General features: G+C 39.9%; 1 protein-coding gene across 2 annotated transcripts; it reads left to right on the forward strand.

Annotated features, from left to right (window-relative positions):
• The first annotated feature begins 750 nt into the window (after positions 1-750).
• LOC147421745 (uncharacterized) lies at positions 751-4,963 on the forward strand. Of its 2 annotated transcripts, XR_015186814.1 has the most exons (6): positions 751-1,041; positions 1,255-1,424; positions 1,777-2,037; positions 2,109-2,637; positions 3,013-4,486; positions 4,583-4,963. XR_015186814.1 is itself a non-coding variant. In XM_086503357.1 (5 exons), exons 1-5 carry the CDS (start codon positions 846-848, stop codon positions 4,266-4,268), a joined length of 2,412 nt encoding a protein of 803 aa, XP_086359483.1. In that variant the 5' UTR covers positions 751-845; the 3' UTR covers positions 4,269-4,507. The 2 variants fall into 2 exon arrangements, 1 of the variants encoding a protein (XP_086359483.1); XM_086503357.1 differs by lacking the exon at positions 4,583-4,963 and having other exon boundaries at positions 3,013-4,507.
• Positions 4,964-17,154: the final 12,191 nt, after the last annotated feature.

A 17,154-nucleotide genomic window follows, 5' to 3' on the forward strand; every position in this document is an offset into this window, starting at 1 on the left:
GAAAGGACAGAGAGACAGGGGGTTGTTAGCTGCACGACACCATGCCCTCACATGGCTGCGGCCCACCTTGCCACATGCAATGCATTGCCCATTAGTGTGTCTCCTTCATCCCATTTGAAAAAGGAACAATAATCAAAATACCCCTCTAATTTGTGAAAATTTTCAAAATACCCCTCAAATTTTAAAAATTCTCAAAATGCTCCCTATAGTTTGTCATAATTTTCCAAAATGCCCTTCAAATTTCTCAAATTTCCAAAAATACCCCTAGTTGTGAGATTTCCAAAGATAAAAAAACTTGTAGCTTCTCATGAGAAGACCGATTGTCTATCAATACAAGATGCTAAAACTAGAATTTGAGCTTGTTATGTAGGGTTTGGAAATGAATTGTTTCATTATTTTTAGACATAATTGCCTTTTCGGGAGGTGATTTGTGACAAATTACATTCTAAGCATTCAAACACGGATCTGACTTGTCGAAAAGGAATAAAGTTTAGAAAATCTTGAATAATCCAACCAAAATAGATACAAGGATATTTTGGAAATTTTTGAAATATGAGGGGTATTTTGGGAATTTCCATAAATTAGAGGGGTATTTTGGTAATTTTCCCTTTTAAAAAAAGCCCCAGCATCCTCGACAGAACCCTCCAGGACTTTTTCGAAAACGTGCACACATAGGCATCATACAAGACCAAAGAGTGTTTCCTCGCAGCTCAACCTTCACGTTGACCGAGTATTAAATGAGCCCGTCCTTTCAAGGCCGTAGCCTGTGAGTACCCCTCTCGCTCTCGCACTTCGTCTCTGATTCATCGCGGGCTGTAGCCTGTGGGTGAGAGCATATTAAGATCATGGCGGACTTGGTGGGCGTTGGCGGTGCCTTAGTGGGCATCATCAGCAAGATCATTCAGCAATGCGAGCAGAGGACGGAGAATGCTCAGGTCATGCAGGAGCTCCACAGCTTCTTGCAAAGCCTCCAGGATTACATCCAGCAAACCCAGGAGAAGGCGCTGGTGCTCCGCAACAACAGTGCTGTATGGGCTTTAGGTAATTAACCGGGCCTCAAGGGAAAATTGTCTTGTGCACATAGCTATAGGTATAGGTCGTCTGCAGAAGCTCATGTTGTTGAATATTTTAGGGAAACATAAGGCTTTGGCATTTCCCCCACCAATTAGATCACCATTTGGAAGGAAAATGTCAAGAAACTTCTTGTGTCAGTGTACTGCTCCTGAATTGTGTTAATTGATCACGATTTGGCAGGTGCCCTGCAAGAGGACTTGGAAAATGCTATCTTAATGGCGAGTAAAATCTTGAACAAGGGCTTTGTGCGCTCTCTTTGGGATGCTAACAAGATCCAGTCCAGACTACAAGTGCTTTGTGATCGCGTCATGACGTCTTTCCAAACCAGGCTTTCTGTGGCTGCACTTGATGTAATGTTTTGTTGTAATCATTATGAAGTTCTGCACATCTGAAACCTCACTTTCCGAATAGCGATGTCATCATGAGCGCTTGCTAGGCGAGCCTATTGCATGCTGGCTCCCATGCAAGAGTTCATGATGTTGACTTTGGGAAAGGAAATAGAAGAGGAAAGGGTTTCCCACTTTCCGAAGTGTGATGTCGTATGAGCTCTTGCAGGTGAACCTACCACATGCTGGCTCCTGTGCAAAGACTTCATGAAGTTGAATTTCGGAAGGACGGGAACGGGTTTTGCACAAGGGCAGATGTCCACAACCTTTTTTTAACAGATTATAAGGATCACTTAACCTTCTTTCATTACATCAGGTGGCTATTGAAGGCAAGCAGGCCCAGGATGCTTTCCAAGAAGCTATGCTGAAGGTGAACAAAGAACTGCAGGAGAGCTGTTTCTCCACCTCTATCTCTCTAAAGCAAGAGCAGCACGTGGCTCTTCGAAATGAATTAAGGCAAGCCCTGCAGCCCATAACTATAGCACTGGAGTCTCACAGTCATAGGATTGAGGCGGCGGTGTCCATTATACACAGTTTACAACCGCAGACCAGCGACGCAGAGAAGTTTTTTGAGGATGTATGTGCTCTCTCTTAAACCCTTACTATTTAGTACTGCGTTAAGCCTTGACTGATTGATGTTAAATGTAGGTTTTGGCGGCATTAGGTGGTTTATCAGTTAAGAATCAGGGTGATGCTGCAAGCAGGAGCAACTCCTCAAGCAGGCCTGTGACACATGCCAGTGGCAGTGCCAAACGAAGCCCCAGTTTGGTCAAGTGGTACGAAGATCCCGTCACATGGGAAATCATGTGTGACCCTGTCAAGGCAACTGATGGCCACACCTATGACAGGTGGACGATACTGAGGAAACCTTGCCACATGGTTATGAGCCCTTTCCGACCAGACGACCTACGCCCTTTCCACATTGCAACAGATGATATTGATGTACGGAGTCGCTTGTTTCACAAGTTCCCTGAGCAGGAATCCCAGTTTCGGGCGAAGCGAGCTGCATATAGAGATGCTGCCTTGCATGAGGCCCAGCTTGGGCGCTTTGCTGATTCTGTGAGCATGCTCAGGCATGTCCTGGACTGGGCTCCTCACGATGTTGAGTGTAGCGAAAAACTACAGTACGTCCAACGCCAAATGAGAGCAGCAAGTGGCAAGTTAATCCCATCAACAGGTAATTTTCTCCTGAAAACAACCATGATCATGAATTATCTATTTTTCTTAACTTTCTTCATGGCATTATGTGCCATGAAGAAACAATCACATAGCCTTGCCTTAGGTAGGCCAGTAAGAATGTCTTTTTTTGTTTTGCAAAGCGCACTCGACTGATCACTAAAGCATGCCAAATAGATGTGCATAAACTGATGACCCTTACTACGTCAACAAACATCTAGATGCACCATTTAGGAGATAGGTGCATATAATACGTCCGTTTAAAGCGTATTATACGTACACCGTATAACGTACAATGCAACTTAGGACATGTCCCTTTAGACCTAATACAATTGTGTGTATCTACTCAATTAATGATGCTGCTGTGTGGTGGCAGATGATGCTAACCTGTTTGCAAGAGAAGTTGATCAGAGCCGGCAGGATGCCAACACCAGCAGCTCGGCTACAACAGTTCAGCCGCGGCATTTGTATCCTTCCCACCTGGACAGTGCCAGGAGCAACAGACACTTGCTTTTGTTGTCCCCAGATGGTCTCTCTTGTAGCTTTCGCAACACTGCTGCTACTGTAGAATCAGATAATGTAGGTGCTGCAATCGCGGATATGGCAGTGCCTGTACGTGATGAGCTACTACGATTAACAACCCTCTTTTACTTTGAGATCACCATAGAGGAGCTCGATGGGAACAATGTAGTAGGCCTGGGCTTCACAGGCTCAGAGAGCTTTCGCAACAACTTTTTGCCTGGACGCTATCCTAACTCTTGCGGCTTAAACCACGTCGGGGATCATGGTTACATCTTTGCTGATGGCAGGCAGCAGGGAGGAGTGGACCAATGTATAATTGCAAGGAAGGGTGATACAATGGGTGCTGGTATCCACCATGGCCATGAAGAGATATTCTTTGTGTATAATGGCTCTCTCATAGCTGTAATCACCAATACACTGTCAGGTAGGGTAATGCCCATTGTGGCTCTTGGGTCGCCAAGGGCATGTGTTAAGGTGGCATTTAATGATTCTGCATTCTGTCCAGAGCAAAGGCCATCCAGGCTAGTTATCTCTGATCCTAATTTCCAGGACAGCAATATAGTGTCTCTCTCTCCCGATGGCCTCATCGCTCAGTATATCGCACAGCCAGTGCCACCCCAAACAATTGCGGAACTTCCAGCAGTTTCTTTTCAAGCAAATTGCGGTGCATGCTTCCGACATCCCAGTCAGAGCCACTACTTTGAGCTCACTGTAATAAACAAAGGTGATTGTGGCTACATAGCCATAGGTTTCGTTCAGCAAAATTTCTTCCAAGCATACAAGCAGCCTGGATGGTATGGCAACTCTTGTGCATATCATGGGGATGACGGTAACCTGTTCTTTGGATCCTCAGCTGTGGCAGACAGGTTTGGCCCGACCTTTTCTACTGGGGATACTATTGGTGCTGGCATTGACCATGCTTCTAACACCATTTTTTTCATAAAAAATGGGAAGAAGGTGGGTCATACGAGCAGGCTGAGGATGTCATGCGCTCTTTTTCCCATCATTGGATTACATAGCCCAGATGAGGTGGTGTCTCTCAACTTTGGTCACGCTCCTTTTTCCTTCGATACTAGTATACTAGCAACGAGCAGCCTGAATGGTATCTAAACTCGTGTGGCTATCATGGGAATGATGGTAGGTTGTACACAATGGGAGTGTAGTTTGGCCCGACCTTCTCCAATCTGGATGTCATTGGTGCCGGTATGGACCACTCCAGCAACACCATTTTCTTTGCAAAAATTGGATGCCTAGTAGGAGACACAAGGCAGATGAATATTTCATATGCTCTGTGTCCAATAATTGGTTTACATAGCACAAATGAGAAGGTGCATCTCAACTTTGGTCAAGCTCAATTTTCCTTTTGACACTTCTCAATTGCATTGAAATGCCTTTTTTTTTTTTTCCTTGCCTTCACATCACAGGTGAAGACATAGTGGGGGTTTCTATTTGGAATGTTTTTCTGGAAGTGTCGATCGAATTTAGGGAAGCTTTTACTGAACTTTTGCCAAATGGAAGTAGAGCACCTACTGCAATTCTCATGGTGAGGCATATTGGAGGCTCCTACTTAATCCAAATTTCACAACACTTCTATTTCAAAGTATTAGGTCTCTCCAATCTCGAAAAAATAAATAGCCCTTTGAAACATCTTAACTGCCCAAGTGAAGGGTGAGTTTAGGAAATGAAAAGACCTATGAAGGTGGAAGGTCAAAAGACTTTGTGTCCATATAAAGAGAGGTGGTCAACATCACATTGTATAATCCCACACATAAAATTGAAGTTGCTTGTTGTTTGTAAAATTCTTGTCTCCATTTAACCGGCTAGTCTTGATTTTCAACCGGTCCAAGGCAAACCTTTCCCGAACATTGTCTTTGAGAGAGTGGTTATCATTCATATAGAATTATGGGTGTAAAATCAATTTAGATAAAATGAGTTTCCATGACCTCCTCCATGGCAAATAACCACTAGCCAAATCAACTCTTAACATCGGTGGCTTTGAGGTCACAGTTGGCTAGCGACACATTCACAATCCGCAATAAGGGAGACATTCAACAAGTAGTAGCATCCATGGCACAAAAATACAGTAGTCGTCAAGAGAGACGTCTGACAAAGGGGAAAAGGGGATATTGAGAGAGAATAATTTGCACTAAAAGGAGAAATTGTTGAGAGTGATGTAACAAGAAAAGGAAGTAACTAGATAGTAATAGACAAAGCTACCAAAGGTAAAGTAACAAAGAAGCAAAAGATCACCAAAGTCAAGGAGTGGAGAAAAGTAAGGGATGTGAGTAATAGTAGTGCTTCTTGTTGTAGTAGTCATAAAAAAAGCTATGCTATGATGAAAATATACAAGGGCAGCAACAAAGAAGGGCTACTAAGACCAGGAAATATGAAGAATAGAGGAAAGGAAAAATGTGGGTTCTTCTATCAATTAACCATCGAGCATTGAAGGTAATGAGGATGATAAGCAAAAGAAGCATATATATGTAGAAGAAATAACAAGTTGGCATTAGAAGCGGATAAGCTTACCTACTCGTGAAGATTTATTGTAGCCATTCACATGGAGTAGTGGTTGATGGAGACTCTTTGGCAAAAACTTATATTAAGAGTTTTTCTATTGTATTTTTATGTTAAGTAATAGATTCAAAGTTAGAATCATTATAGTTTATCTATGTAAGCGCCTCATTTAACTTTGTATAGTTAAATAAAATACCAAATAGGAACTATAGGTGCAATAAATGACATCTTATGGTCTTAGGGCCATAGGATACTCTATATATTATTGTTTAGATTTTTTAATTGTTTGTGAACATAGAGCATAGAGGGTTTTTCTCACTACCATAGAGGATATCATATGGCCTTGGGGCCACAGGGTCTCAATATTTACGTAGAGGATTTCCTACTAGCATAAAGGGTACCTTGTGGCCCTAGGTCCATAGGGTGCAAACATAGATCATAGAGGATTTCTTACTAGCGCAGAGAGCACCCTATGGCCTATGATTTGAAGAGAGAAGTGAATGTTATCTTTGTGAAACATACAAATTTCTTTGAAGGAGAGGTGCAAAGGTACTTAACACTAGGTTGGTAACCTAACAGGACATAAAAGTGTCCTTTCAGGGTTTTGAAAAAAACCTCCAAAACCATAGTAGATCCACTCATTTTGTAAAATCCTTTCATGAGGTTATAGTTCAAGGCCTACTTCACATGGAAAAAATAAGAAACTTGTAAAATTTGTCATCTTTTGGTCACACCAAGCCTCCAAAGTTGATGGACCAGTACATTTTCATCAAAACAATCATTTCTTACGTTTTGTTGCATAAAAATAAGATTAGGGATTTTTGTAGGACTTGAGATAAATTCCCTAGTTAACTTCAATGGATTGGTGATCAGAACATATGATTGCTTCTCACTCACTATTTTTTGTTTTGCCAAAAGAAATAGGTACAAAAAAGTTGAATTTTTACCATTCTGCAAACCTATCATCAAAGTTTCTATAGCCACGCTCAATACAAATAATATATACATGTTTTCTTAGTTCCCTATTGTCCTTTAAGTTCATAAGGAGCCATGGAGCATGTCAAAAGCATAATACATCTCTTACCAAGGGGAATCTTGGGGACAAAGATGAAGTACTAAATACAGTAACCATGAAAAATCTGGGCTCAACATTATGAGTTGTAGAATCCCATAGAAACTATTCAATATCTAGACAAGTTTGATCCTTATGACTAGATATGGTTACTACCTACAAAATGCATGTAGTTGTCACAAGAAACTAACAATATTGAAAAAGCTATACTTGATTTACTAGAATGTTTCGTTTTCTTCTATAATTGAAAAAATCAACCATCGTTGTCTACTATGCAAAATAGGGTATTAGGTGCCCCAAAACTCAAGGAATATTAGCTTTATGTTACAATATGCGACATAGAAAATCAAAACTACATTTGGATATCATGAAAGCCACCAAAAAAAAATAGAGGAGCTAAAATTGGCTAAAAAACAGGATTTGACAATTTTTGTAATTTGGTCATAACTTACAACTTTAACATTTATTTCTCCCTAGAAGCATCAAGACATGTTGAGGACTACTAAAGATAGTTTTCTAGCATTATAGACCTCAAAAAAATGAATTCGAGAGTGCTATAGTTGCAAAAAGTTGAAAAAAGCCAAAAACAGGACCCGTTTTTTCACACAGTTTAGGTTGTGAAATGTTGTGCAAGGACAAGGTTAAAGATGGAATTGATATTCCAAAAAAATTTCAAGTTTTTTTCAGCTCATGAGACAACTTTCTCGACAGATAGCACCTCAAAATCCATTTTGAAACTCTTGACATAATTCAAGGAAAATGGTCTCTTAACAGGACATAAAAGTGTCCCATTACCAACCTAGTGTTAAAAGAACATGAGAGGGTTGAGGGACATATGGCCAATATGCATGGAACATGTAATGAGGGTCTCTTGCAGTATGATATGAGTTCTCAAGAGGGTTCATTTCATGAGAAGGAAGACGTGGAAGGTATGATTCTTTTGGATGAAGCTTTGGAGGGGTTTCGAGATACATATGAGAAGGATACTCAACAACTTGACTTAGGACAACAACTTGACGATGATTCTTTTAATCGGTGTAAATGTGTCTTACAAGATTTTTCTTATGATGATGTAGAACTTATGGTTATTATGAATGATGATTTAAAAGGGCTTCAAGCCCTTTATGACAGGGACATTCAACAACATAATTGGGTATTGGATGTAAAGCAAAGAGAACATGAAGATGATGAAGAACTTATGATGCTACTAGATGAGGCTCTAGAGGATTTTATGCCTACTAGAGAAGCTATGCATGAAGATGATGAAGAACTTATGATGCTATTAGATGAGGCTCTAGAGGATTTTATGCCTACTAGAGAAGCTATGCATGCAACATTCGCGGTATCAAATGAGATGGTGGACATAATGCAACTCAATGGTTCACTCATGCATGCTGTTGTTTTTGAAATCATAGGGACTAAATTCATTTCACCGATGGATTCTATGATGGGGCTATGGGACTACTTTTTGCTAGCCTATGATGCAAGATGTGATGTGATATTGATCAAATAAAAACTCCAAACGCTCATGGAATCATTATGCCCTTTGATCCAAGTGAGAACTTCAATGTACACGATTACATGGAACTTTGTGGTATGGTGGTATGTATGCTACATGACATTTTGAGACCACTGCATCGGTGCAATTGGGATTGAGGCTACACCTAATCTTCAGACACACACACAAGAGTTTTGAGTTGATCTTTGTTCTTTTTCAAAGTGAAGCTTTCATGGATGGAGTTTTTTTCTTTTTGAGTGTGTTTTTAGCTTCAAATATTCTACGACTTGCTTGATTTTGCTATGAATCCTCATAGTCAGAGGCCCGGCACTTTTCTAGCCGCACTACACACTTCTTGACATCAGATTTGGTGAACCCAATGCGAAGGAGGATAGGGTGAGGGTTTGTGAGTTTGGGAAATCAAAGGTAAATTATGTAGTTATAGAAAGTTTTATCATGTGCACGGTCTCCATACAATATGCATGTCACTGAAATCAAGCAAATGGAAGAAGCAGTAGAAATTGCATTACAAGCAATGTATGAGGGATGTAGTACCTTTTATGGTTATGATCCTAGAGGATATCTTGAGTGCCATGTAAGGGATATGAGGCTTCAAGGGGTTCCACAAGGATTGATTATTGTTTCCTTTGCAAGATTAGTAATTCGAGAGCTTATTGAGCAAATCCAAGACCTTATATGGGAATATGAAGACAGTTTGGAATGACTTTGAAGAAGCCATTAAGCAGGAATATAACACTCTTTTAGATGAAATGGGAAAATCCCACAACTTTGGGACTGATTTTAATGCCTATGGATTCCTATTTCCCATTTGAATCGGGAAAATTTGATTTATTTTGGGAAAGTTATAGATAAGTTTTTTGTTGAGGACTTGTGTTACATTAGACAAAGAGATAGAGTCTCAAGAAAATGGTGCTGTTGAGAAACACCTTTTTTTGTCCCATCCAAAATTGTATTTTCACGTTGGTGTTAATTGATACTTTATAAAACATACATAGACACGGATAACAAGAAAAACAATATATGAAAATGAAATGCTATTCAGTTTCTCTTATTAAGCTAGTTTGTGCTTTCTCCACAACATTGGATGGGATTTTAATTGCTTCTGCAAGTCTTCCACCCCTTAAAGTCCATGACCACACAACTGCATCAACACACTCCCAACACTTTGGGTCAGCAAGATTGCAGCACCAATTCTTTTTCCATTAACCCTCATATTGTTCTTGGATTGTGGGTTTTTTTTCCGATGTTTTGGTGCCCAATATTGAATGAAAATTTTCTTGTAGTTAAGAGATGAGTTGTCTACATCAACATCTGACTTTGCAACTCCTAGCCATATTGGATATTCTGGATTCTGGATATGCGGGTCTCACAAGAACAAGATCCCATTTCCTTACATCAATTTGAGGCGTAAAAGCTTCCTGTGGCCTTGCACTTTAAGGACCAACATAATGATCATTCAATTCTTCATATCCTTGAAACTCGTCTATGTCTTCCTCTATCTACTGCATTCGATGACTCCATGTAGTCTTTGGCCAAAATGATGTATATTCACCAGTTTGTTTATTGGTTGGTTGTTCAAGCTCACTAATTATTTTTTGCCAATATAATAACTGGCTTCATGTATTTTGTAGAATCGTGCTCCTTTCCCTTTAGTAGAGTCCATCTTTTCCAAAATTCAAGATATGTCTTAATCCCTTGATTAACAAGCGGACTATCCCTCACATAGTCTGCTAGAGGAACCACATCTAGAGAGCCTACTGGCAATTTTGGTTTCCCTTGATCATCTTTTTTTCACAACTCAATTCGTGACTCCCTCGGCATCTAATCAGGTGATTTGGGGTGAATTTTGTACTGCATTACTAGGATTTCACCTTGCATAAAGAAACGAAATTGAAGTGGCTTAGAGCGTCCAATAAGAGCATCTTGTCCATCACACATGTACCCTTTAATAAAGGATTTGAAGTCAGGAACTTGCCTCATCAGTAATGGTGTTGGAGCTGAGCTTTCAAATTTTGTGAAAATGTTCCATCAAATGTGGAAAAGTGTATCTCATTCTTGTTCGCAATCTCTCTGAGAACCTGCTAAACATTGCATCTATGTCCTCATGTGTATGACCCACCATTAAGAATCCCAAATGCACGGTTTCGAAAACACCTTTTGCTACTAGCAAGGATAAGTATGCAAATAAATATCAATTCTTATTCTCTCTTGCCCAATTATCTAGCTGTAGCAAAAGATTCTTAGGCAATTTTTGAAACATGGGAGTGGACATGGTACCCACAACACATTGAGAGGAGGCCGATTGTAAGTTAGCAATCTCTTCGTTGCATCCTTCAATAGCCAATGGTGGTGTTACTGCTGCTGATGCATTCCTCTCATGCTCTTTCATCATTCTGTTTTGGTAGTCTAGAGCTGTCCTTCAATTCAATGCATTGAACAATGTTACATTGCTGTGTGGCATACCATCATGGCATAAATCTCTTAGCCCATGGTTTTCTATTCTTTCCAAATTTTGTAAGCATAATGCAAGGGAGCCAATTGTAGCATTCGGATCTAAAAGCCATAGAACATTCAAATGACCATACATCACATGACCATGCCCATGCGTTATCATACGTGTTAAAGATACTTGCAGCTGATATGCATCCGCGTATCTTTTGAGTTCACCCGCAATCTGGGTATTGCTGTCTTTTTTTGGTCCATTTTATCATGTATAATGCATAAATACTTATCCTTTTGTGTTTGCAAGAACTTACGCCAGGTGTATTACATATTTCTACAACTTTATTATTGCATCATGTGAATTCTATGTTCATCCTTCAAATGTGAAATCAGCTCATCATCCTTTGTTGACTCTAGTTGAGACTTTATCCAACTTACACACAACACATTTGGAGAACTCACTTGTTTTTTACAAGGTCACATTAGAAAACTCTGTATTCCAAACCGTATTGAATGTAGTGCTAGACATTGGCTTGAGACTAATACTCTCGAGTGTTTTATTGACATCATGTAAGATGTCTATTTGCTTGTACGTGTTTGGTATTGCCAGCAAGGTTTCCTTGGTACCATCTTCCATAGTTCTACTCTTATGTGGCTATTCATTGAGTTTTCATCTACAAAAGAGCGCATCAATGCCCTTCCCATTTCTGTATGGTCTCTTCCTTTTCTTATGACACCATCATTACCATGCACTAAGCGTCGAACCCCATTTCCAAATTGTTCACGGTAATGATAAAATGAAGTTTTTGGAATGCCATGAATTTTGTGCCAAGATCTACTACAGACCTCATTGCGATTAAAAGAAAATACATAGCAAGTCTTTGTAGTTGTTTTGTTCTCACACGAAACAGTTAACATTGTATCATACACATAGTTGGTTCTATTTTGCAAACTTTGTCCCCAAAACTCATTGTGCATAGCCATGACCTTATCTCTATTGGCATATTGACAACACCTCATAGAACAACAATCTATGGTTGAAACAAGCTAGACAAATGATATGGATGCTTGATTGGATCTCTTAGAAGGTTTCACAGACATTTTTGGCTTCCTATTTATAACGCAATATTTTTGTTTTTTTGAAATAGGCTCTGCCATACGAGTTGATTCAATGCATGTATCTTGTAATGTGTCACTAGCATGTAAATCCTCATATCGTAACAACGCTTTTCCATCCATAGTTGTCACTTTCTTGATAGGACAACAAACCAAATTGATGTTGCATACTTCAGATTGTGTAGAAATAGTAGCCTCACAAGCATAGGATGTTTCAATACCAATACCGATGTTATCTTCACCTAGCTCACCAAAGTTTACGGAATCAAATGGACACACATAGATGACAACCCCTTCGGCTACTACATGTGACAACCCCTTCGGCTACTACATGTGTGTTGATTTCATCCCAAAGTTGAACCCTTTTATCCTTCCAAACCTCCCTATAGCTCTTTTCATTAGATTGTGCCTCCAATGCTCCCATTCCTTTGTGAGTCTCAGACATAGAAACCCCTTTGTACTGTATCTCATTCATATGTTGTAGCAACCCAATACTCCATTTCACAATACTGTGAAAAGCATCTCCCACTATCAATGTATCCATTGTTGGGAATGGAATGAGTGCTTTCTCCTGAAAACACAAATCAACTGATACCGATACAGTGCCTTCCCCAATAAGCATGCTTGAGCAATATGTGTTTGGGTTTGTCTCACATACACTCCCAAGGGCAACCTTTTGTGTGGCTACAAACATGCATACTCTATCACCTTGATTAAAATCCATACCTGGAAGAAGGTTTCAACAAATATGTGTTAAGAAAAACATCACAAAGTCATTTCATTGTGAGTATATATGTAGGTGTTTCATGATAAATATATATTCACAGGGCACTCTACGTGGTTGTTTCATGATGGGTATATAGAATCCTATGGACTTAGGGCCATCAGATTCTATATGTAGGTGGTTCACAATGAGTATGTATTCATCCTATGGCCTTAGGGCCATAAGATTATTTATGTAGGTGTTTTGTGTTGAGTATATATAAATCATATGTTTTATACAGGTGATTTGTGTTGAGTAAATATACATCCTATGGCCTGAGGGCCATAGGGCACTATATGTAGTTGTCTCATGATGGGTACATAACATCCTGTGGACTTAGCACCATAGGATTCTACATGTAGGTGTTTCACGATGCATATGCACACATCCAAGGTCATAGGATTCTATATGTAGGTGGTTCACGATGAGTATGTATACATTCTATGGCCTTAGGGCCATAAGATGCTTTATGTAGGTGTTTTGTGTTGAGTATATATAAATCATATGGCCTTTAGTCCATATGATGTTTTATGCAGGTGTTTTGTGCCAAGTAAATATACATCCTATGGCCTGAGGGCCATACGGCACTATATGTAGTTGTTTCATGATGGGTATATAAATCTTGTGGCCTTAGGGCCATAGGATGCTATATGTAGTTATTTCACGATGAGTATGTATACATCCTATGGCCTTAAGGCCATAGGGAACTATATGTAGTTGTCTCATGATGGGTATATAGCATCCCATAGCCCTAAGGCTATATGTAGTTGTTTCACAATGCGTATGTGTAGGTGGTTCATGATGAGTATGTATACATCCTATAAGGACATAAGATGCTATATGAGTATGTATACACCCTATGGATTTAAGGCCATAGGGTACTACAAGTAGGTGTTTCACGACGAGTTTGTATACATCCTATGGACTTAGAGCCACAGGATGCTATATGTAGGTGGTTCATGAGGAAACATGTAGGTGTTTAATAATGAGTATGTATACATCCTTTGAACTTAGGGTCATATGATGCTTTATGTAGGTATTTGTGTTGACATCATATGGTCGTATGACGTTTCAGACACTACATGGGTTGTGTCATGACAAGTATATATACATCCTATAGCCTCAGGGCCATAGGGCATTATATGTAGTTATTTCATGATGTGTATATATATATATATATATTCTATGGCCTCAAGGCCATAGGGCACTATAAGTAGTTGTTCCATGATGAGTATACAACACCCTAGGATCGTAGGATGCTTTATGTAGGTGTCTTGTGTTGAGTATATATACGTCCTATGGCCTTTAGCCCATATGATGTTTTATGCAGGTGTTTTGTGTATAGTAAGTATACATTCTATGGCCTCAATGTCATAGGGAAATGTATGTATTTGATTAATGATAGGTGTCTCATGATGAGTATGTATACATCCTATGGCCTTAGGTCCATAGGATGCTATATGTAGGTGTCTTGATATGATTATATATATACATCCTATGGCCTTAGGTCCATAGGGCCCTTTACATAGGTGTTTCATGATGAGTATATGAACATCCTACGGCCCAAAGGCCATAGGATGCTATATGTTGATGTCTCTAGCTAAGTATCTTTTGGATTATGACCACTCGGGACTATCTATTCGTGTTTTGTGGTGAGTTATATATGCATCCTATGGATTTTGGGCCATAGGGTGCTATATTTAGCGATTTCAAAAAGCTAGAGCCTGCTAGCACATAAGGGGGTACGTATGAGTATCAAGATATGCCACGTGGTGCATCCACATCGATTGATCCTATGCCATGTGGCGCATCCAAAACCATTGATTATATCTAGATACCGTGTCTCAAGTAGTCCCATGGATGTACATCCATATGATATGGTTACGTCTTTGAAGGGAAATAAAAAACGACGGTACACACGTATCGCATGATCAAATGTGTGATCAAATTGCGTATGTGCACCTTTACAACCCTTTTTGCAAACGCGCACTAGCACCTTTGAAACCCATTCTAGTATATGACCTCCTGATTTAAATACTATTTGTATAAATATGTGTATGTTGTATGTATGCTCACACTTTCAAAACACACTTGCAACTAGTGTACAATTGCACGTGCAAAAAAAAGCTAAAAATTTTGAATTTTTTTCTTGCTTATCCCAAATTTTTCCAAAATTCGTTTTTAAGTCTCCTGGTCAACACTGCACCAGAAAATAGCACACTTTTTTCGAGCGAAAATTCTCTAATTTTGATTTCTTTTTAGTGTATTTTTCAGTATGCAATATTTGGTCCCGAGACGGTGATTTCAACCATGGGTATCATTCCACTCGTAGCAAGAAGATACAGACACTGAAAAGATCTCATGCCAACTTTTTGAAAAATTTCCATAATTCTTCCCCCCCCCCCCCGAAAAGCTCTTTCAATTTCCAATCCACTGGTATGACTTTCCCACTAAGAAAACGATTCTAAACCCTTCAAAATTCAAAATAAAGAAGAGCGGTAAGTTTAAGTTTAAAATTTGAAATTCAAAATTTGAATTTTGAATTAACAAAATTAACTAACCTTATCTCTGTCTCTCTTTCTTTCTTTTCGAAACCCTACATGTGCTATCTCTGTCGTGCGTCCTCCCTGCGCATCCTCTACTTTCTCGAACAACGCTCTTTGCGAGTGATGCATGGTTTTTAGGACCCCTTCTGAAGATGCAATAAAGGCACAGTCAGTTGTTGGGGAGATGAGGATACTCTAGTCCAAGGGATCTCGAAAGAGAAGAAAAATCTACTTCACAAGCACCAAAGAGTAAAAAGTGCCATGGACAGAAGATACGTGGGAACGAGCTCTTATGCATGCCTACAACCTATATTTTACAGAATAGCCCATTCTAGGTGTGAATTTCTAGTGAAATTTACACGAGGATGTTCGTGTGGACTCACAGCACAGCATACTCCGTTTTCACTTTTTTACCGACAGTAAATATTTTTTACCTATAGTAAATATTTTTCACCTACATGGTAAATATAAATCACTTTTTTACCTACAGTAACGTTTTTTACCCATGGCAAATATTTTTTACTGCACCATAAGTATTTGGTAGGTAATAGTTCACTGTTACTAGAAGCAGTGATGGGGCATCAACAATGCAGTTACAGGAGGAGAAAAGGGGAAAATCTTATGGTAAAGGTGAGTCAACAGGGATAAAGACTTTTGAGTTGAAAAGAGACATGTTGATTTTTTCAAAGAACACATGTCAAAAGAAGCCATGGTTGAGGATTTTTTGAGAATTTGATATTCAGGAGGACCCAGCTGCCACCTCCCCCCCGTAGGTCCCCCCCTGACATGTGCAGAACCTCCAGTTTCAACAGCCACCTTACCTGCTCTTAAATGCTGGTCAAGGCCTTATCCCCATGTGTCACAATCAGAAAAATCAGCATTTACCCTCCCCTCTCACATCACTCTAGAGAATATCTTGATGGTGACATATCAGGTGACCTCAATCTGTTGACCACCCTAAGCAAAAAGTAACCCCAATCAGCGGATTTAAGCATGTTTATCCCTAGTCCTAAACCCTCTCAGAAACCTATATAAGGAGGCCTTCTCTCATTCAAAACCAAGACTTCACCCACTTCACCAAGAAATGAAGCTATGACGACATTGCTCACAACGAGGAGCTATGGATGGAGCTCTACTCTCTCTCCCTCTCTCTCCCTCTCTCCCTCTAGTATGCTACATTACTAGCCCTAAAACCTAAATAAGGAGTCTTCTCTCATGCTCCATGGCCACCATCCTCGCCATCATTCTCTAAGGTATTGATGTGTTGCTAGTAGGATCATACCTACTTGCTGGGTTGATTGTTTTTGACAAGGGATTATGCCATCCTTGGCTTGCTTCTCTATATCCTTGTTATGTATGATCAGATGCCGTTGTATTGTTAAGCTGATGTCTTGTGTATATATATGCTAAATAAGGTCCCTAAGCTTCGTTTCTATGTGTTTTGCCATATGTTTTGATGCCATCATAATGCCAGAAGTTTCACTTGCCTATGTGCACTATGTGTGAGGTCCCTAAACCTCTTAATTTAGGGTGGTGCCCCCTTTGTTTTGTTCTTTGCTTGTTTGCATGAGGCGTGGTTTGTGGAGTGTGCACGAGTACAGAGGCCACCCGATTGCACTGCTCTTTTTTCCGCTATCATTTTGGTGCCCCCACTGAGGAGGGCTACACAGACCTTGAGTTTACAAGCAATGAAGATGTGCAATCTACAACATGGACGAATGGCGTGAGGAGTTTGCAAATTGGAGAACAGAAGAGGAGGAGGCTTTAGAGGCCTTAAAAGCTTTCATCGAGGTCTTATTACCAGGTTGCAGTGTCATTGAAATTCAAGAAGTAAGTTCTTCTACATGCCTTGTCCGTGATCGTCGCCAACGAAGGAGAGTGAGAAGAAGAGCTTGATATACCTCTCCTCTCAGCCTATGAGTGCTCCAGAAACCTCCAACGCACACGAGCTTGAAATATTCTACATCAACATACACGAAGGTACTGTGACACACATTAAGGGAAGAGAAAGCATCACCAGACCT

Source organism: Adiantum capillus-veneris, chromosome 27 (assembly GCF_014529385.1).
Source record: "Adiantum capillus-veneris isolate H3 chromosome 27, ASM1452938v2, whole genome shotgun sequence".
Taxonomy (NCBI): Eukaryota; Viridiplantae; Streptophyta; class Polypodiopsida; order Polypodiales; family Pteridaceae; genus Adiantum; species Adiantum capillus-veneris.